Genomic DNA, 21,279 nt, shown 5'->3' with positions numbered 1-21,279 from the left:
ATGGTTTAATCATTGGAAGTCACACACGTGCAGTTTGGGCAATTAGGGGCTATTTGTACAGGTTACGAGGGTGAAGGTTGAAACTCATTGTTATCTGGGAAGATAGGAATCGGGATCCCAAGGATGAGTGCTCAGATCTTGCCCATTGTTTTACTTTCTCTGGGATCCATTGTTTCCCAGGGTTTCAATATTTGCTGTGCCTCCATTCAGAACAAATTTGCCATGGGGGAGGGTAAAAGTCCAGGGCCCAGCGTTCAGTATTCGTCCCTTTCCCCCAGGGCCCACGGTTATTAGGAAAGGATTTATTATTAGGAAAGGATTTACCTGGAGGTCAATCCCTGGCTAGTTTCCCCTCCCTCCTCCTGGGCTGCATTATCCCCCCCGGGGGTTTTCCTGCAGGAATATTATTTGCATAACCCTTCACTAGGCACAAGCCCTCAAGCTCTGAGAGCCAAAATTCAGATGCACCTCCAGTCCTAAAGAGTGTGGGGCCCTAGGGGAGTTCCCTCTACCTCTCTTCTCCCCATTGCATAATCTACCAAGGGGAGGTGGCTTATCCAAGGCCACCAGATGGGCAGTGGCTCTTCCCACCCCTCCCTGGTATCTTTCTGCACTTTGGAGTTAGAGCAGGTACCTGGATCTCCTGGGGGAAGGAATGGGAGGAGGGAACTCAGTCCCCTTTCTTGTCCCACCCCAATGCTTACCTTGGGAACATCACCTCTGAGTGAGCCTAAGGGCAGGGCCATGAGTGTAGGGGGCCAATCAGGGAACAGAAGGAGGTTGAGGAAGTCAGGGGGTGGTCCAGAGACTGGCTCACTTCAGAGCTGGTGGCTGCTTGCCCCCCACCCAAGTCCCAGGCCCACAGACACAAGGTGGAGTTGCATTTCAGCTGGGAAGTTTATTGCTGGGACCTAGAGAGTTGCTGGCTGATTACGTGGCTTCTGACAAAGTGCCCAGTCTTTGGCCCTCCCAGGTCTGACTTTGGTTACTGTATATGTGGCGGGGAGGTAGGACGGCAGGCCCAGCAGCACTGCCTTCTGGGGGAGGAGAGGCCATAGAAAAAGGTGTGCTTGTGGGAGGGCTCGGCCTGCCACTGGTGATGGGCGGCAACAGTGGCGCCTGCAGGGCGGGGCTTCCTCCTGCCAGGCCTGTTTCCCTCCGCAGGGTCTGGTACAGCAAGGTGGGCTGGAACACAGGGGTGCAGGGCTGCAGTGGGTAGCGAGCAGCAGCAGCTGGGCTGGGATGCAAGGAGGAGGCAAGCAGCGGGGCTAGGCTGAGGGTCTCACCAGGTTTTGTAGCTTCTCCCCCAAGGTCAGGTTGTCCGCTTGGGTAGTGATGAGTGCCTCCCGAAGCCTAGGGTTGAAAGAGGGAGCCCCTCAGCGCCCAGGCTGTGGTCCCAGGAGCCCCGAGCCCAGCCTTCTGCATCGGCTCTGTGACCTGGCACAGCTCCCTGAGACCCGTGTTTCCTGCACGCCCTGTCTTCTCAGCACCACTGTTGGGAAAAAGGCCCGTGCTCCCCATAAGACTCGGCAGGGCCCCAGAGGGACTGATCTTGCTTTTCCCCCACTTTAGCAAGAGGAGGACAGGCTGCTTCATCCCGTGGGCTAGGCTGCAAATTCTGAGGTTCCCTTGGAAGGGGATCAGTGGCAGAGGGTGGCCACCCCTGTGGGCTGTGACAGGAGTCTGTGTGGCTCCAGGTCACTGAGGGTCAATGTGGAGTGCCCAAGCACTCCAGGCCAGCTGTGGATGGCAGCATCATCACTCAGATCCACGGTCAGGGGAGCCCGTCGGTGGAGCTAGGGGAGAGCTGTCAGGCCCTCTGCCACCAGGTGGGGCATGACCCTGCCCTTACCACGGAGGGGCACGCAGCCACGGGATTGTGCAGACAAGTTTCCAAGCCCAACATCTGGAGAACAGCCCGTCTCCCCGAAAGACAGCCCCCCGCCAGTTCCTGGACAATTAAAGGCAGGGGATGGTTGCTGATGGGCAGCTACTAGACTGCCTACCAGTCCTGCCGTGTGGACGTGACAGACTGAAACTGAAGAGCTGTGGCCAGATGTGGCCCCACACTTGTGCAGCCCATCCTGCTCGTGTAGAGGAAGGGAGGAGGGGGGGTGAGCAAAGACTTGAGCCTTCTGCCGTCAGCCACAGTCCTGGCTCACCTCCTGCAATCACTCTGCAGATTCCTCATCTCCTTTGAGGTCCGCTGGGGGCCCCAGTCTTCCTGATCAAGGAACAGGTTCTCCTGGATCTCCGAGTCCCTGGGGCAGGTGGGCAGTGAGAGTTGGACCAGAGGATCTGGAAGCTGGGCAAGGGGCAGAGTAGGGGTGCCTAGCCCCAGGCCCAGGCTCCTGGAGTCCTGTCTGCACAGCCCAGGGTGGAGTCCTACCCTGGTCTGCATGTTCCTGTGGGGAGGATGCACCCTCTGCCCTCCGCCTGATTCTCCCCCCACTCCTCTCTCTCTCTCTCTCTCTCTCTCTCTCACACACACACACACACACACACACACACAGCCTTACGATTCAGAGCCTCCGGGTGCGTTCAGAAGTGTAAACAGGAACGTGAAGGCAGGTTCTGGCTGCAGGTCTAGCTTTTGCTCTGAAAAAGGTGGCTTTGCCGAGAAGGTGCTGCGATGACTCCAGTGACTTGAGGCTGCTGCGCCTGCCATAGCCCTGCGCAGTCCCAGCCCCGGGAGGAAGGTGTGGTGGGAGGGGTGGATGAGAGCTGTCCAGGACAGTCTCCCGTTTGCTGGGCCCAGACTCCCCAGTGGCTGAGGCCACAGCAAAAGGTTAGGTTTTCACCTGGGCCCAGGAAGAACCTCTCCAGTCCCCCTCTGCCTTGGGAGGCCCAGTGTTTGCTGTCACCTCGGTGTTTGACTCCCCGGAGACCTGAGGTTTAGGTATTTCCTCTTCACCAGCCTGCACCGCTGGATTCAAGACCTGCTTGGAGTGGGCTCCTTGCCTGCCCTTGAGAGACTGAGGGAGACACAGGCCTGGTTGGTGATCCACACCCACCTTGCCACCAGTCTGCCTTCCCTGGGGCAGCGTTCATGCCTCCCTGTCCAGCAATCTAGAGCCTGCAGCGTTGTCAGATTCAGCAAATACAACACAGCGTGCCTAATTAGTTTTTTATATCTTAGAAACACAGGCTTTGTGTATGTGTGTGTGCACAGTGCTGGGGAACTAACCCGGGACTTTGCACACAGGCAGCAAGTACTCTCCCACTGAGTTTGACCCTCAGCCCGAGACCCTTGCTTTCTAACCCACCTAACTGTCCACTACCATCAAACAAGCTTCTACTCAGACTAGACTTCACTTCCTGACACCATCCCATACTTGTCCCTGAGACCATGTTCTTAGTCATGTCACTCCCACCCCACTGTCCTCTCCACTCTGCCAGTGAGTCCTGTCTACTTTTCTCTGCTGAGCAAGTGCCCCTCCCCCAGCACCTGAGAATGGGTCCATGGGGGTGCCATGGATGAGGCTGAGCCTGAGGACATTTCATTTCCACCTCTAGAGGTGGTGTGAGTCTACCAATGGGACTAGAAATAGCAATTTCGTCCCAGGTCACAAGTCTGAAGCTGTGGGTAATTCAACGCTCGCCCCTCCTGTTCTCCACCTTCTTTCCATGCCACCATGAATGTTCTGGCTGATGCTCTCAAGAGCAGCAAGAGAGAGGCAAACACCAGCCTCTCATCAGATTGTGTTCCAAAGTCATTGGTTGCTAGCTGTGATGAGAAAGCATGGGGACACTGGCAAGTTTGAAATCTCTGATGATCACAGAGCTGGGGAAATTGTCACCCTCACAGGCAGGTTAAGCGAGAATGGAGGGATTAGCCCAGATTTGATGTACAACTCAGGATCTAGAAGACGGTGAGGTCATCTACCCCCATTCCGTCAGTCTGGTTTCCTGAGACCAATGATCTCAGCTGGCATTACAGACCACAAGGAAGCAAGATAAAAGTACAGGAGGGAAAATCCCAGGGTCTTCTTTCTAGGAACCTAATACATCTATTACACATGCAAGGACTATAAAATAATACTATATTTTATAAAATATTATTAAATGCATATACTATTTATGTAAAATATGTATAAAATACCTTGATGGGAAAAAAATGTCATGTCAATAGACAAGATTGTCACCATTTTCACCCTCAGATTTTTCAGAACCCTGTGCATCTGTTGGCCATGTGACTAAGGACAAGCTGTGACCTTAAATGTAGGCCATCTTCGCCCTGAATTCTGCCTGGGCCTGAGGGACCTGTGGGCTTCTGTGCATGTGCTCTGTCGTATGGAACCTTTCCAGACAGTCACACTCTTGTGCACGTGGTGTAAACAGATCCCTTTGTAGAGTGCCTTGTCGCCCATCACTCCAGGGACTTGCCAAGCTTCAGGGTGGCTGCTCAGAAGTACACATCTGTCATCAGGGAACCTGGCAGAGTATAATGAGGTCCACTGGCAAGACTCTTGCCTCTGATCAGTTTGCTTTGGAAACTAGGTTTAACAAAACAACTTTAAAGAAGATAAAAATATTCCCAGCCCACTGTCTGTGGCATGGGACACAGGCCAGGTCCTGAGTGTACAGAACCCATGAGTTGTCTGAAGTTCCTGGGGAACTGACACCCAGGTACGCAGATGACTACGGTGCAGGGAGAAGGGGCCTGTGCAGAAAGCCCGGGTGCCAGCGGAGCCACGATCCACTGCAGCTCCAGGAAGACTGCCCAGAGGGGGTGCGGCCCGATCCCAGTGAGGGGGGATGTGAAGGCAGAAGAGTGCAGGAAAAGCAGGATGGTTGAGGGCACGTGCGCACAGGCATGAGACACTCCACTGGTGTGAGCAGGTAAAGGGCTATGGCAGGGCCTGGGCCATGGTCCCCGGTGAGGAGAATGCAGGGAGGTCTTGGTGTTTGTCTACGGAGTTGTCTGGGTCATAGTTTGGGGGGTGGGTGAAAGAGGTGCACCACGGGCAGGAAGCCAAGAGCCTCAGGAGCGAAGGAGAGGCAAAAGCAACTGCTGCCACCACACTGCTGTCTCAACTGATATCGCCGGGGAGGACGTACACGGGACCATGGAAGCCGGCCCCAGGATGGCAGGCACCCATTGGGTACTAGCAACCCCATGAAGAGCGGCCAGTGAAATACAGGATATCCAGTGAAATTTAAATTTGGGATAAAGGACATTCTTTTTTGCTTTGTATAGCATGTCCCAAATATCGCTTAAGACATACTTGTATTATCAAATAATTTATCTAATTTTGGATATCATTATCCTAAAAACAAAAAAGAAAAACACAAGCCTCAAGGAAGCCGAGTGAGCCAGGTGCAGCAGTACACACCTATGACCCCTGCACTGCCAGAGGCTGAGGCAGGAGGATCATAAGTTTGAGACCAGCCTCAGCCACTCAATGAGATCCTGTCTTAAAATAAAAAGTGAAAAGGGCTGGGGATGTGGCTCAATGGTAAAGCGCCCCTGTTCAATCCTGGGTACCAAAAAAAAAAAAAAAAAAAAAAAAGTCCAAAGAGGCCAAGTGACTTCTCTACGACCTCAGAGGAGTCAAAGGGTCAGGTGGATCAGCAAGGGATGCTGTTGGAGAGCTTGCCATCTTGTCAGTTACAGTGGCAGCACAGGGGAGGAAGTCCATCTGGTCTAGACCAGATGTGGGAGGAGAGGGCCTCGGGCCAGAGCCTCAAGCAAGGGCTGGCAGCACCCAGGGCTGAGTTGGGGTGAGAAGGCAGGAGGCTATGTGGCCCTGAGGTCACTGGTTACTTCTGTCAGAGCAGTGACTTGAGTGAGCCAGGGCACAGGGAATAAAGGGGAAGGAAGCAGGTCTCTCAGCTCAGCCTCAGGAGGGAGCAGGGGCTGCGGCCCCAAGATGCTGTCGAGACTGCTGGATGGCATCTGTCACAATAAAATGAGAACCAACTGGCCAGAACTTGGAGGAGAGAGGAACAAAGTCCTGGAGATGACAGAACTGAACTCCAGGGTGGAAATCTGGCCTTGAAGAGGCCTGTCTCCCCTGGGTAGGGGAAGTGGATGGTTCTGGGGAGAATTTCCCGACCTCTTCTTTGGAAGACCAGAAGGCAAGAACAAAATAAGGGTTGGTGGCACCTACATTACCGTTCCTGAGCCTTACCACAGAGCAACTGGGAGAATTCCTAGGAATTGGCCTGTCTGACCCTTTCTCCAGGGGCTCCTGCATCACGTACTGCTGAGCGGAGTCCAGGCTGGGCCACCGGGTGAGGGCCACAGGCTCCTTCAAAGGAAAGGGAACGAGGCTGCACTCAGGGGGGTGTGTGTTCCCAGGTACCTCACCCAGACCTGCTTTCTTCCCCTGAGGACAGGGATGAAAGAAACAGACCAGGGTGTGGGTGCAGGGATCTACCGCAGGGCCAATGAAGAGAGGCAAGGCTGGCAGCCTGTACAGAGAGACGATACTTGTGAATATCCTGGGCTTGGCATCCTGGGTTCTGCCTCTGACATAATAAAAGCACACTCTTGTGAACAGGCAGAAACTCTTTAATCAGGTCTGTTTTATTTTAAAACAAAATCCCAGCTTTTCCTTACACTGCACACAGTTTCTGGAACATAGAAAGGTTTGCTGTGACAACCCAACATCATGAGGCTCCTCCTGATTCTGCAGGACTGAGACTTCCCAAAGGTTCTGCCCTGCTGGCCAGCTGAGCAAAAAGTTCTGCAGGTGCGGTCCAGTCAGACACCTGGATTGGTCCCAGCAAGGGGGCCTGCACACAGCCTCCCACAGGGCACAAGGTGCTGGAGAGACAGCCTGGGCCTCCCAGGGGTTTCACACGTGCCCACCAGGCCCACACTGCTGCACCCAGTCCCCTGACCAAGTGCTCCTCTTCCCTGGTGGTCCACCAGCCTTTCCACATGCCTCTCAGCATCTACCTCCACAAGCTTTAAGCATTAAAAGTGCACCGGCCTGGGGCACAGTGGGCCTCACAGTGGGAGGGCAGTCTTTGAAACCACATCCTCTACCAATATGGAAAAAGGAACAGTGCGGAAAATCCCAAGACAGTGAGATGGACCCCCAGCCATCTCAGCTCCCAGCACCCACCTGGGCAGCATTCTCACGTGAGGGCCTAAGGAGACGAAAAGTGAAGCTGCCACCAACCCCAGCAGTGTTCTGGCACACGAGAAAAGCTTCCTAAAGCTTTGTAAGTATATCTGCAAAATGCTATTGGGACTAGGACCTTCCAACCATTTTTGTCTTCTAGGGTTGAGGAGACTACGCAACTCATTTTGTAAGCAACAGGTGTGGGCGAGAAAAGGGGTCACCTCCTGACCCCTGCGTGGGCTGCCTGTTCAGAGACGATGAGCCCCAGGGTGCAGGGGATTTGGAGTCCATGGCCCCTGGCAGCCACGACCTGAAATGCACTCTGCCAAGCAATAGCGCCCCATCAGCCTGGCATTCACCAAGCAGCTCGGCAGCAGTACAGCGTACACAGCTCCGGCATAGTCGACGCTGGTGGTCTGAGACTCAACTCAGGCTCCCCACGCCTCTAAAACCTGTCACCATAGGTTGAACATCCAGCTTCTTCCTTGAGGGTACAAGTGTCCTCCAGCCCACGATTTCTCTCCTGAACTACCCACAGAATCTAACTCAAATCCTCTTTACATAGATGTACCTGTGGCTGGGGACCAAGCCATCAAGAAGGCAACTCCAGAGGGACAGCCTAAGGCCGGCCACACACTACGGGTCCTGCTTAGAGCAACCACAATTCCCAAGAAAAGCAGAGATAGCCACTGAGCCCTAATACTTTGGAAAGACAGGAAGGAGGGGATGACCAGTCAGGACCCCAATGAGTGGCCAGGCCAGGTAGGCCCCATTTCCTGAACCTGAGGCTGCTGTTGGGGCTGCCCAAGCCTCACGTGCAGCCAATAGCACTGCACAGGCCAGCAGAGGGACCCCCCAGTGTCTTCTCCATTGAGAGGGACTATGTACAGGGAGAGGAGGGGAGTCTGGCCAGGGGCACCCCCACTTCATTTCATTCAATCAGGAGGTCAAACTGCTCAGCAGCTTCAAACTCAGCATTCATGGCCGCGGCCCACTCATCCAGCTCGGATTTCTGGGGAAGAGAAATGGGGGCAGGTGAGTGGCAAGGTGGCTGTACTGGCTAGAGCACATCACCCACACCCTGGAGGTGCTGCCTTCCCCCAAGTCAGCTGAGCCTGGCCCTGCATGTCTCCTGTGTGTGTGGCCAGACGGCAGAAATGGCCACGCCCCTCACTCACCAGGATCTCCGGCAGCTTTTTCTTCTTTCGTTTCTCTTTCAGGACAGGGGGAGAGATTCCAGGGAGCGTTGTGTCTGGGGCCCAGGGCTTTGCAGGGGCCCCGGTTACATTTGAACACACCACAGGTGAGACTCCGGACAAGTCTTCAGGACCCCCAAAACCAAAGTAGGAGCGTCGGCCTGGAGTAGAGGTGGAGGCGGAGCCGAGGGCCTCCAGCCGGCTGTAGGACCGCCTAACCTTCTTAGACATTTCCAAGTCTCTGGCATCCAGTTCTCCTTCTTTGAAGCTGGCCTCACCATTCAGGGCACATGACATAGGAGTGGTGGTGGGTGTGACAGGGATACTAGGTGTCTTGAAGAGGTCCTCTTTAGTAGGCTCCCTGTTAGGAGGGTTGTTTTCTTTCTCCAAGAAAAAAGCAATCTGTACCAGAACAGGAGAGAAAACACCTCTCTGGACCACTAACTTCCAGAAAGGCCCAGGAGACTGGATGGGAAGGGCAGGTACTTTTAAAAGAAACCAGTTACTGCTTCTGAGGAGCCTGCTTTTGTGACTTAAGAAGACTTGCCCCATCTGCTGGTGCTGTCACTGTTTCCAAGTGTGCCCAGCATCCAGTTACTTCTGTCACCCAAGCTTCCATCTAAATGAGCTCGACAACCTCCTAACCCCTGCCTGTCTCCAGCCTTGCCTTCTGTGGTGCATTTGCTGCACAGCTGCTTAAGTTTTCCCTAAAAGGTCCACTCAGTCAGTAAGTACCTATTTGATCACCTGTCTTGTGCTGGGCACTGATCTAGGCACTGGGAACACAGCAAGGAAGAAAATGACAAAACCTCTACTGCCACAGGGCTTCAGTTCTAGTGGGGGAAAGCGTGACAAGAACCCATGTGTTATGTTAGGGGTGTTAAATGCTACAGAAAACCAGAACCCCCCCAAAACCCCAACCGAACAGGATAGAGCTATGGGAGTGGGCTGGAACTGCAGGCCTCACTGAGGAGACACATGAGCTACAACTTGACACTGGTGAGGGAGCGGGTCACGTGGACATCCAAAGGAAGTGCTCTCAGCAGCAGGAACAGAGATGCAAACGTCCTGAGGCAAGAGTGTGCCAGTCAGGATGAAGAAACAAGGTGACCACTGCAGCTGCCGTGCATGACCCCCGGGGAGAGGAGCTGGAGATGAGGTTTGAGAGGTAACGGGCAGGGGTGTTTCACAGGGTCCTCTGCAAGCCACTGTAGAGCTTCTGGAGAGACCAATGAGCCACGGCAAGGGTGTGAACAGCAAAGGCAGCAGACGTCTATTTTAGAGGTACATGTGTTGGCTCCTCATAATTCCACTCAGCTCCAGTGCTTCCTCAGAGAGGCTGTCCCTCACCATGGAATCCACATCAGCCTGTCTCACCTCTGCTAGCTATTCTGTCACAATGACCTCTTTTATTTCCTGTCTAGCAATACTGCTATCTGATGTTGGCTTACTGAATGGTTGACTCAGTCACCCAATCAGAATGGGAACTTCCAGAGAGCAGGGGTCTTTCCTGGCTGACCTGCCTACACCTGGCACTTCCAACAGAGACTGCATGTTGTAGTGCTCATAAGTACTCACTGAATTCATGCCCATGAATCTGGCACTGAGTTTTCTGGAGGTCAAGACAAGGGCGGGCAGGACAAACTTAATGACTCTTGTGGTCTAGAACCAAGGAAGTAGATGTTATCAAAAGAAGCTTTTCCTTGCTTCAAGCTTTGGGAAATCAGCCCAATAGGTCTTGGTAAAAGGGACGATGAACAGAATTGGAATCACCCTTGACTACTTCTTCCTCATTTCCTATGGCCAGCTGCCCAGATCCTAGCAACTTTATCCTGCTCAGTGTCTCATGAATCTATCAGTTAACAAATAAGAAGGAGTGGCTACCACTGGGGAGATGGAAGGCCCTGCTCTCAGGTGTCTGTGTTCATAGAGGGAGAGAAAGACATTAAACATGCAAGCAAATACACTCATGCTGATAAGGCCTAAGGAGAATTACACAGAGAAAGTAACAGCGATCGGGTAAGGATGTCAGGGAAGGTCTCTGGGAGGAGATCCCTGAGTCCAGTCCTGTGTGACTGGCCAGTCATGTGGAAGGTGGGGAAAGGAGGGGTGCCACCCTGCCAACACCTTAGTCAGGCCCTCATCATCTTACTTCAGGACTTCTGAGCTTCACATCCTCACACCTGGTCTTAGGGCCCCAGCATAGCCATTCTCCTCATGGCCTCAGAGGGATCTTTATGTAATACTCAAGCTTGACTCAGTCACTACCTTGCTTAAAACTTTTCAAAGGTTGACTGGAGGTATCTTAGTGGCAGAGTATAAGGCCCTAGATTTGATCTGCAGCACCACCCACAACAACAACAACAACAACAAAACATTTCCAAAGGCTGCTCACAGAACAAGGATGAAGGCCAAATCCCAGAAAATGGTTTTCATGTCTCATCAGGATCCGCCCTGACTTAGCAAGCTCTCTCCCCTACCCTGACTAGGTCTGTTACAGAAACAAACTGCCATTTCCCACACCTCCTAATTGTCTTTGGACTTTAGATCTCTGCAAACATGGCTTACTTTGCCCAGAGTACCCCTACTTTAAAAATTTGGTTTAAGTCATAAAGAAGAATAAAATTATGGCATTTGCTGATAAATGGATGGAACTGGAGAACATCATGATAAGTGAAATAAGCTAGACCTAGAAAGTCAAGGGCAGAATGTTTTCTCTCATATGTGGAAACCAAGCCAAAATAAGGAAAAAAAAGAAAGAAAAAAAAAATAAAAATAAGAAGGGGAGAATCCCAGGAAAAGAAGAGAGAGATCCATGGAACAGAGGAAAAGGATTGAGGGGAAGGAGAAATAGGGAAGAACAGTGGAATGATTTTGAGCAAACATCCCTATGTACATGAATATAACAGTGAATCTCACCTTTATGTATATCCACAATACACTAATTAAGAAAACTATACATAAACAGAAGAAAGATGAATGCAGTAAAGGGAAGATGGAGAGGAAGAAGGGAGGGAAAGGGGACATACTGAGGATTGAATTGGAGCAAATTATGTTCCATGCTGTATAATTATGTCAAAATGGACCCCAATATCAATACACATATTAATAAACTAATATAAATGTAAAAAATAATAAACATATGTTAATAAGTAAAATACATATTAATAAACTAATTTTTAAAATTCTAAAAATTTTGGTTTAAGTATTTCTTTGTAAAACACTCCCTGAGCCACTGGGTTGGATATCATCATGGAACCTGGTTTTCCTTATTGTAGCCCTGGGCATACAATATTGTACTCACTTGGTTACTTGTCTTTCTCCCCATTTGTAAGTCCCACAAACTCTTCAAAGGCAATTAGCATTTCTCATTGACTATTTCTTCAGATTTCCTCTTAATGAAATATTCTCAGTAACAATTTCTGCTAAAACTGTAAAAGCACCATGATACATAACTCATAACAACCACAAAGAAAAACTGAAGACACAATGGATTTGAAAGAAGACAGCGGACTGGATAGGACACAGCTCAGCATTCTAAGGAAAATGGTATAAATATGCTCGTCATAAAGAGCTGAAAATGAAAAAAGTCTGCAGAGAGTAATCAAGATTGGCAACGCAATGCACAATGGTATCCAAAAGCAAATTGTTCCAGAATACTACAAAAGAGCTCCCTGGGTAGATGTGAGAGGACAATATGCCACCCCCAGCTCTAGAGTGACCTGGCTCCCACTCAACTAAACAGGTGGAAATGAACTCACCCTAGAGCTCCTGCGAGGCGAATGGGTGGATGGGATCTGTGGGGAACAACACCAACTGGTCAAATAGCCAGATCCCAGTATTGGCCTCCCACTCAAAACCCCGTCTCTTAGTCCTCACCTCTACAGCATGAGCCACGATCTTCTTCAAAACGATGGGCTTTCTGACTGGAGCCGCATGGGGTGCCTGGAGAAGAGGAGTGATCATGAGTTCTACATCAGTGCTGGGGCCTCTCGGGCAGTAACTGAGAAATCCTGGGCTCACCTTCCCACTGACTACAGGAAGGATGCTCGGAAGATCCGAGCCTGATTTCCGCTGGGACCTCCGCAGAGGCGTAGTTGGAGATGGGGTCCTGGGCCCTATAAAGAGAAAAATGATCAGAAGTTGGGAAAGACTCCAGGCCCGAGTCGAGAGACAGGTGCCGGAGTGGGCAAGAGAAGGTTCCCAAACGAACCCTTTGGGGGCGCCTTCCTGGGGCAGAAAAGCATCCTTCGGCGTGGTGGGGAAGGGCCTGCGTTCCCCAAACGGCTTGGTCCCACCTCTCCCGCGTGCCCTCCGCTCACCCGAGAGCCGAGCGGCCCCTCCGGACCGCGTTCGCCTCTCAGACATATCTAGTCCTGGCCTCGACGTCCTCTGCCGCAGCAGCCGGGGGCTCGCGCTAACTGGGAGAGCCGTCTGCTGCGGGAAGTGTTCGAATTACCCGCCCGGCCAGAGAGGAAGCGGAAGTGACGTGAGGCGGGAGGGCCGCTACGCTCGGATTTCCGCCTTCTTCGCCCGCCTTCACTTTTCGCCTCTGCAGGGGTGTGGCCGGTGGCCGGTGGCGCGGTGTCGTCATCAGCGCGCGCCGCACCCGGAAGAGACGTGGCAGCGGAGGGATAATCGGAGCGGCTGGCGCTGAAGAGGGCAGAGCGGGAGCTACGAAGAGCGCAGTCCCGGTCCTTCCGCGCCTCGAATCACCTCTCGCGCACATCGGGACCGGTGCCGCGGCGGATCAGTAACATCGAGAGTGGGGGGTCTGTAAAGAGAGGGGCGGGGCTAGTAAGGGGTGGGGCCCAAAGGGACTTTGGGGGCGGGGCCACTGGTATCAGGGGTTAGCCGATGGAGAGGCCTGCCTGGGGGCGGGCTACAGAAAGAATGAGGGGTCGCTGGAGGCGGGACTTATGTAGGGGGCGTGACCGACACCAGCCAGATGGGGAATTTGGGTTTGTGTGCTTGCGAGATGTGTCGGCGGAGTTGAGTGGAAATGGACCGGGCTGGTGAGAACCAGGTGGCGGCTTAGTACGACCTGGCTTCTTCCCCAGGGTCGGTCATGGGACTTTGCAAGTGCCCCAAGAGGAAGGTGACCAATCTGTTCTGCTTCGAACACCGAGTCAACGTCTGCGAGCACTGCCTGGTAGCCAATCACGCCAAGGTGGGGTATTGAGAGCAGCGCCTTACCAGGTCTCTGGGTGGGCTATGGATTTTGGCTTCCTCCAGACCCTTAAGGGACATGGCTCTAGAATGTAAGCTCCATAAGGGCAAGGACTTGGTTTATTTTGCTCACTCCTATAGCCCCATCCCCTAAGAGAGTCAGGCACACAGTAGGCTCTCAATAAATGTTTACTAGTTGAACAAACATAAGGATGTGTCTCTGTGGTGAGAGAAAAGAGGCAGCTGGACTTTGGAGTGGTTGGTCTTGGAGCCCAGGTTCCAACTGTGACTTCTCTTTCCCACTCCATCCAGTGCATCGTCCAGTCCTACCTGCAGTGGCTCCAAGATAGTGACTACAACCCCAATTGCCGCCTGTGCAGCACACCCTTGGCCAGCCGAGAGACAACCCGCCTCGTTTGCTATGGTGAGGCTTGGTCATCCTGGAGGGATCAGGGTAGCCCCAGAGCCCATCTTCGTGACTGGTTTACATGCCCTCCTCCAGAAAGAATAGAATGAATTACCCAAAACTGGGAGGCCAGAGCCCCAGATTCCTGTCCTTTTAGGTTACTTCCCTGCTGTGTAAGCTCAGGCAAGTCATTTTCCCTTTCTAGGCCCCTATGTCTTTTCCTAATACTGCTTCCTGCCCTACCAGTCTTGGAATGTTGAGCAAGAGCCCGTCAAACTTATGGGGGTGGCAGTCTGTAGCCACACCAGCATGGAACTTTCAGATATTTCAGATCTGTTACTAAACAGAGGAAGAGTTTCCCACATTAAAGTTAGCTAGAGGGAGCCAGCAGTCATATGTGTTATGACTTTGGTCTGGTGTAAGAGCCTCAGCTTCAATTTTTGAAGGAGCTGATGCCAAAAGGACAGTTGTGTTTGTGTGTTTCTCAATGTGACAGTGTGTGTAGCTTGCGAGACTTTAATGTACATTGTCTTTACATGGATGTTCGTTAGTACTTGTGGATGATCACAGGTGTGTTGTGGACATACAAGGAGAACACATGGCTGAGGGACTTGAGTGTTAGCAGCCACATGAGCGTGCAGGAGCTAGTGTAGATGTAAGGAATGGCGCTTGTGTTGGGGTTACAAGTTCATAAGCACAGGCGTATTTGTGTCCATAGATGTGTATGTGCATCTGTGTGCCTATGTGTGTATCTACGAATCCTTGTTGCAACTACTCTTGATTCACTGTTAGCTCAAGGGGTGTGATGAGTGCAGGCCTGGAAGGGACTCCTTGAAAGGGTAGGTGGCATTTTCTTCCCACCCATTCCCACCTCTTTGTGGGCGAGGCAGTTTTGTAGCATCTGCCTTGACTTGGTGGGTGGTATCCAAGAAGGCCAAAGTCTTAGGGAACACTGCCGAAATGGACCCGGAGAGAGGAGGGGAAGGAGAGGCTTTAGTCATACATATAGGTATCCATTCATCCCTGCAGTGGGCTGGGGGCTGTTGCTGGCCTAAGAACCCAAAGAGTCTTGTTCCTGTGTCTCTCCTCCCTTACATCATGGGCCCTCAGATCTCTTCCACTGGGCCTGCCTCAATGAACGTGCCGCCCAGCTACCCCGAAACACAGCACCTGCTGGCTATCAGTGCCCCAGCTGCAATGGCCCCATCTTCCCTCCAACCAACCTGGCTGGCCCTGTGGCCTCTGCACTGAGAGAGAAGCTAGCCACAGTCAACTGGGCCCGAGCAGGACTGGGCCTCCCTCTGGTGAGTTTCTTTGTCTCACTATTTGTTTGCCCTGAGCCTTACCTTAGCCATATGGGTGGGTGGGAACAGCACAGGGCAGGCTGGTGACCCAAATTCCTTCCTACAGATTGATGAGGTGATGAGCCCAGAGCCGGAGCCCCTCAATTCCTCCGACTTCTCTGACTGGTCCAGCTTTAATGGTAAGTGGTGGCCTTCACCTTCTTTTGGGCCTTTGCCTCCCTGCATTACTGACAGCTCTCTCCCTACCCACAGCCACCAGTCACCCCGGACAGGAGGACATAGACAGTGCTTCCGCTGCCCCAGCCTTCTACAGCCAGGCCCCCCGTCCCCCTGCCTCTCCCAGCCGACCTGAGCAGCATACAGTCATTCATATGGGCAGTACTGAGCCCTTGACTCATGGTGAGCCACAGGATTATCCCAGCCAGAGGACAGAAAGGGCATGGGTAGTGTGGGTGGAGGGAACTTAGGAACCCAGAGCCTCCCCCAAAGTGGCACTTCCACACCCCAAGCACAGACATGGCCTCCCCATACTTCTAAGGTGCTCTGTCAGGCTGGGGAGGGTAGGAGACCCTCGTGTACAGGGCCAGTTTCCCTGAGTCTGTTGATGCTGGTGGCTTCATCCCTGCAGCCCCAAGGAAGGTGTACGACACACGGGATGATGACCGGGTACCTGGCCTCCACGGGGATTGTGACGATGACAAGTATCGCCGCCGACCAGCCCTGGGCTGGCTGGCCCAGTTGCTCAGGTACACGGGGTCGATTGGGGCAGGATGACAGGAAGGGAGGAGAGAAGTAAGCCGGGAGAGGAAGAGATGGATGACAGAGGGGCTGGTTCTGGGCAGTGGTGGTCTCTAGTGCAGGGGCTGTGCAGAGAGGCCTCAGCTGGACAGCAGCTACCTTGGTGTGCCCCTCTCTGGGGCTGTCCTTGCCTCCTAGGAGATCTGGACTTGGGTTCTTTGTGGCCCCTTCCTGCTCCAGCAGCACCCAATCTTTTAACTCTCCCCCATGCCCGACACCCCAGTTTCTAGAACATAGTCGTGCGCCTCAGCTGCTGTGAGCTGCACAGTGACTCCATTTGGTGGCAGGTACAGGGGCGATCATCCCTGTGGCACAGATGAGGAAACCAAGGCTCGAGAATGGTGACCAAGGCTCTTCTCTGTGCCATGGGGGCCGCCAGGGACCAAGGGCCTGACCTGACTCTCCCCTCATTCCCCCCAGGAGCCGGGCTGGGTCTCGTAAGCGGCCGCTGACCCTGCTCCAGCGGGCGGGGCTGCTGCTACTGTTGGGGCTTCTGGGTTTCCTGGCCCTCCTCGCCCTCATGTCTCGCCTGGGCCGGGCTGCGGCTGACAGCGATCCCAATCTCGACCCACTCATGAACCCTCATATCCGTGTGGGTCCCTCCTGAGCCCTTGCTTGTGGCTGGGCCAGTCTAGGACCTGGGATCCTGAGGGGGAAGGCAGGGAGGCCAGGGGTCTCTTTTCTGCTCCTCTTCCTCAAGCCTGAGACACTGAGCTCCCTGACCCAAAGCCAAGGCCACCGGAGTGGCTACAGGCTGGGCCGGGAGTCCTGTAGGTCAAGCATTGATCTTAACCTACTTCCCCCTGGGTTTCCAGCTTCCCACCCTCACCCCTTGAAGGAGCTGACAGGTGCAAATAAACAGCAGACTTTATTAAAACACCCAAAGTAGCCTTTTCCTTCTCCCTCCTCAGCCCCATCCCTAGTCCCCAGGCCTCAGTGGTTCTCTTCCCGGTATTGGATGGCCAGAAACTCCAGGGACAGGCGGTTGAAGAACATGGCTTCATTGAGCACTGGCAGAAGAGAGAGCCCTCATCAGCCCCACACCCCTGCCCTCTCCTTGTCACATCTTAGGGTTCCGAAGCACCCCCTCCTCTTAGCACACCTCCTCCCACTCACTCAGGATGGTCAGGGCAAAGCACCGCAGAAACTTGTCATCTGTCATCTCCGCGTAGAGTGACCCCATGGCAGCCCAGCAGATGCTGATCACCTGGGAGAACTGTAGGCCCATCCAGTGGGAGAGTGGTCCCCTTACATGTCAGCAGGTCTCCCTCAGTCCCTCAGCCCGAGCCCCTACCCCAGGCCTACCATCAGGACGATGGTGTATTGGAAGCTCATGTGGTCGTAGTGGTGGGTGATGCAGAAGTTATGCACGTCGTTGGCAAAGACGGCCAGGTGTATAAAGAAGAGCATCAGTGCGGTCATGGTGAGCATCAAGCCTGGCGGAAAGAAGAACACAGCTATGCGGTCGCGCCACCGCATCCTGGCCGCTGTGTGGACTCAAGTCGGACGTGAGAGCCTGACAGCAGCACCCCAGAAGAGCGGCAGAATCCTGAGGACCTCGGGCTCCCCATGGAACGGCAGTGGGATTCCAGAACCAGAAGGACACTGGAGGGGACAGAATTCTAGAACACAGGCTGCTTCCAGCAAACACAAGAGCGCTTCCTGGATGGCTGGGGTTGCTCTGAGTTGGGAGGAGTGGGCACAAGGTGCAGGGCAGCGGGGGCAGCACCCACCGTGGTTCCACCCTGACTGCTGTGTGCATCCCCACAGTGTGAGCACGTTCCACAGACGAGTGCCTGGGACGGTCAAGTTGAAGGGCACGTCCCAGGTCCACAGCAAGTCTTAGGCAGATGAGATTAGGACCCTGGGGTGGCTGGAAAGCATCCGAGGTGAGGGTGCCAGGCTGGACCCCAGTTCCAAGTGTTTGCCCCACTCCCTGCTGGGGTGGAACTAAGGGAAGAGAAGGGACGACATGTCCTCTGTTGCTGTCCGGGGACCTCCGAGCCCTCCCAGGTGTAGCTCGGAGCAGCTGGCTCTCCACCTTCCCTCCTGTTCCTTAGCTCCCATGCCGGCCAGCTTCCCCCTGTCTTCAGATGCTCAGAGCGTCTTCCCGCCCAGCACCTCTGCGTTCCCGGAGTCCCAGGGGAGTGCCGGGGCTGGCGACATCAGTCTTCCTTTGTTCTCCAGTCTGAGTCACGGGTCGTTTTCCTCAGACTTGTGCAGCCATTGAGCCACACTGAGTCTGTTCTGAAACGCAGATCCCATCCTTCTTGAGGCTGTGACAGCAGGGGCAGACAGCACAGAAGAACCAATTCCTCCATGCAGGTGAGGGGAGAACTCCAGGGCTGCCACAAAACAAACCAGAGGAAGAGCGGGAAATGGTGTCAGGGCACAAAACCTCCCAGGGACTGAAGCAGGAGAGGGCACTGGCGTCCGGCACGCCAGCCTGCTGTCTCCCGCCCAGCTGCCTGCCCAGGAAGTTAGGCTCTAGATCAGGCCAAGACCTGAGGTCTCCCACCTCCAAGCAGTAGGACTAGACCCACAGCCGTCATCACGCTTGCTCCCCGCTCCCATCTGTCATCCATCACAGCAGTTCCTCAGACCCCCTCCCTAACCATGTGGCTCTGTCATTTACCCAGGACCTTGAACATGAGAAACAAGTGCCACACCCCCAGCCCACTAGAGTTTGAATATATGGTTTGTCCCTCTTGAACTCATGCAAGAGTTTAATCCCCTAAACCTCATATTCATGGTATTAAAAGGGCAGAAGCTTTAGCAGGCTTTGGTGTTCAGAGGTGAGGCTTTGGGGTAGGTCATTAGGGTAGAACCCCTTTAACAATTCTCGAGGCTTTACATGAAGAAGAGAGACCACACAGACAGATGCACACATGATGTGATGCAGTCAAGGGGAAGGGGGCTTGCCAGAAGCTCTGTCATGTGTGGACTTCCAGCATCCAAAATAAACCTCTTTTTATAAAGTAGCCTGCTTCAGGCATTTCATTATAGTAACGAAATTACTATAGGACATGAACCTATGTCCTATAGTAAAAAGGTGATGGCCCAACACATGTCCATGGTCCCATTGTTCAGACAGATATTGCACATAAGTTTTCATTTGAGTATAAGTGGAATTTGAAGTTTCTAGTTCAATGCTATTTTAGAAGGAGCCCAAACAATATATGAATATGTTCTTATAAAAGATTAGCATAATCTACAGGCATACAGAGGATGATAACAATTTCCCTCCTGAACCCTGATCCCACAGAGGTAACCTCTTCAGTTTGAAGAGGCAGCACCTTTTGGAACTTTGTACATCTAAATGTACACATATATGCATGATTTTGTTTATTTGCTGATACCAAATGTTGAACCACTTAACCACTGAGCCACATGCTCAGCCCTTTTTATTTTATAATTTTAGACAGAGACTTGCTAAATTGCTTAGGGCCTCACTGAGTTGCTGGGGCCAGCTTTGATCTTGCTATCCCCCTGACTCAGCCTTCCAGGTCACTGGGATTATGGGAATGTGCCACTGTGCTCAGCTATCATGCATAATTAAAAAAAAAAAATAACATGCCTCCAGTCCCAACTACTCAAAAGGCTGAAGCAGGAGGATCACTTCAACACGAGTTCAAGACAAGCCTGGACATCACAGCGAGATGAAAAAAAATTTTTAAAATCATACCATGGGGCTGGGGAGATAGCTCAGTTGGTAGAGTGCTTGCCTTGCAAGCACAAGACCCGGGGTTCAATCCCCAGCACTGCAAAAATAAATAAGTAAATAAATAAATCATACCATATGTACTAACAAAGTATGATTTTTGAAGAGATAAAAACATTACATCTAAACATAGGATGAATATGTAACCAAGATCTTTTATGAACTCATCAATTAGGGGAGTCCTCCTTATTAAGATGGTAATCCACCTTGATGACCTGGATGTGGACAGGTATTTAAAGAGGAATGTCAAAATATGATTACTGGAGCCATGCACTGTGGTACATACCTGTAATCCCAGCAACTTGGGAGGCTGAGGCAGGAGGATCACATGTTCTGAGGCCAGTTTCAGCAACTTAGACCATCTCAAAATTTAAAAATACAATGGGGATTTAGCTCAGTAGTAGAGTGCCCCTGGGTTCAATCACCAGCACCAAAAAATATAACAAAATATGATTATTGAGTTAGATACAAAATTGGTTCATGTCCTACAGGACAATAAAATTTATTACCTTTTATTTTGCTACTGGATATAAATATTTTCCATCTCTCCTGGGCAATATCTAGTTTTTACTTCAGAGTCTGAACTCCATAGTAAATACTAAAAACAAGTGTACATTCCTATGAGTAATTGCATAATCCTCAGATGGGCTTGTGAAATAGTGCCCCACTATGACATCAAAAGCAAATGCTGTACTCTTCCAATTTTGGGGTAGTGTTGCCTGACATTATTCTGCAGTTTTTTAAAAAAAAGTTTATAAACTTCTTGGAATAGATCTAAACTTGTGTGTTGCGGGGTGCTGGGACAGAGCTCAATATTTATACTCTTTATTTAAGTTTATAGATATAGCTTCATAAGCTGAAATCTAATGTATTTATGCTTAATTTTTTTAAAAATTCAGTACCAGGAATTGAACCCAGGGACCACTGAACCACATCTCCAGCCCTATTTTTTTTTTTTTTTCTCGTGAGACAGGGTCTCACTGAGTTGCTTAGGGCCTTACCAAGTTGCTGCAGCTGGCCTCAAACTTGCAATCCTCCTGCCTCAGCCTCCCAAGTCACTGGGATTACAGATGTGCACCATCACACCTGGCTTAATGTGTTTTTTAAAAGAGTCTCTGAACATCCCATTGATTCAGAGGTCAACAAACTTTTTTTTTCTGTCAAAGATCAGATAGTAAATGTTTTAGGTTTTGTGGGCTTTAAGGTCTCTGGGGCAAGTGTTTGAGTCTGCTATTGTAACTCAAAAGAAGTCATAAATAATAAACAAATGATCATGACTGTGTTCCCGTAAAACTGTACTTATGGACACTGAAGTATGAATTTTGTGTAATTTTCAAAAGTTATGAAATTTTTTTTTCAACCATTAAATTTTTTTTTAACTTGGCAAGACCCTGCCTCAAAATAATAAGTAAATAAATAAATAAATAAATAAATAAAAGGGCCGGGATGTGGCCCAGTGGTTAAGAGCCCCTGGGTTCAATCCCCTGGTAAAAAAAAAAAAGTAAAAACACTGTAGTTCATAGGACCTATGAAAACAGGTGGTGTCCTGCATTTGGTCTGCAGGACCCCTGGCAAAGAATTAAATGAATAGGCTTTTTTCCATTCCATT

General features: G+C 51.7%; 3 protein-coding genes across 6 annotated transcripts; 1 reads left to right on the top strand and 2 right to left on the bottom strand.

Moving 5' to 3' along the window:
* Nucleotides 1-764: 764 nt before the first annotated feature.
* On the bottom strand, nucleotides 765-12,751 carry CDCA5 (cell division cycle associated 5). Its single transcript, XM_079105380.1, has 10 exons — nucleotides 12,595-12,751; nucleotides 12,296-12,390; nucleotides 12,152-12,217; nucleotides 12,034-12,069; nucleotides 8,255-8,674; nucleotides 6,135-8,088; nucleotides 2,520-2,975; nucleotides 2,163-2,261; nucleotides 1,287-1,353; nucleotides 765-1,185 (listed from the first exon to the last, which is right to left on the bottom strand). The coding sequence occupies exons 1-6, from the start codon at nucleotides 12,638-12,640 to the stop codon at nucleotides 8,008-8,010; spliced, it is 744 nt and encodes a 247-aa protein (XP_078961506.1). The 5' UTR covers nucleotides 12,641-12,751; the 3' UTR covers nucleotides 765-1,185; nucleotides 1,287-1,353; nucleotides 2,163-2,261; nucleotides 2,520-2,975; nucleotides 6,135-8,007.
* Nucleotides 12,752-12,887: 136 nt separating this feature from the next.
* On the top strand, nucleotides 12,888-16,828 carry ZFPL1 (zinc finger protein like 1). Of its 3 annotated transcripts, none has more exons than XM_079105379.1 (8): nucleotides 12,888-13,009; nucleotides 13,333-13,442; nucleotides 13,754-13,865; nucleotides 14,958-15,151; nucleotides 15,258-15,330; nucleotides 15,404-15,550; nucleotides 15,780-15,897; nucleotides 16,370-16,828. In XM_079105379.1, the coding sequence occupies exons 2-8, from the start codon at nucleotides 13,341-13,343 to the stop codon at nucleotides 16,554-16,556; spliced, it is 933 nt and encodes a 310-aa protein (XP_078961505.1). In that variant the 5' UTR covers nucleotides 12,888-13,009; nucleotides 13,333-13,340; the 3' UTR covers nucleotides 16,557-16,828. The 3 variants fall into 3 exon arrangements, with proteins under 3 accessions (XP_078961505.1, XP_078961504.1, XP_078961503.1); XM_079105378.1 differs by having other exon boundaries at nucleotides 12,889-13,025; XM_079105377.1 differs by having other exon boundaries at nucleotides 12,889-13,044.
* TMEM262 (transmembrane protein 262) lies at nucleotides 16,828-20,539 on the bottom strand. 2 transcript variants are annotated; one of them, XM_079105382.1, is made up of 4 exons: nucleotides 19,957-20,539; nucleotides 17,255-18,294; nucleotides 17,066-17,165; nucleotides 16,828-16,959 (listed from the first exon to the last, which is right to left on the bottom strand). In XM_079105382.1, exons 2-4 carry the CDS (start codon nucleotides 17,426-17,428, stop codon nucleotides 16,883-16,885), a joined length of 351 nt encoding a protein of 116 aa, XP_078961508.1. In that variant the 5' UTR covers nucleotides 17,429-18,294; nucleotides 19,957-20,539; the 3' UTR covers nucleotides 16,828-16,882. The 2 variants fall into 2 exon arrangements, with proteins under 2 accessions (XP_078961508.1, XP_078961507.1); XM_079105381.1 differs by lacking the exon at nucleotides 19,957-20,539 and having other exon boundaries at nucleotides 17,255-18,576.
* Between the last annotated feature and the right edge of the window lie 740 nt (nucleotides 20,540-21,279).

This window comes from Sciurus vulgaris (assembly GCF_902686455.1).
Source record: "Sciurus vulgaris genome assembly, chromosome: 11".
Taxonomy (NCBI): domain Eukaryota; kingdom Metazoa; phylum Chordata; class Mammalia; order Rodentia; family Sciuridae; genus Sciurus; species Sciurus vulgaris.
Note: the sequence above shows the minus strand (reverse complement) of the source record. Positions and strands in the feature narration are given on the sequence as shown.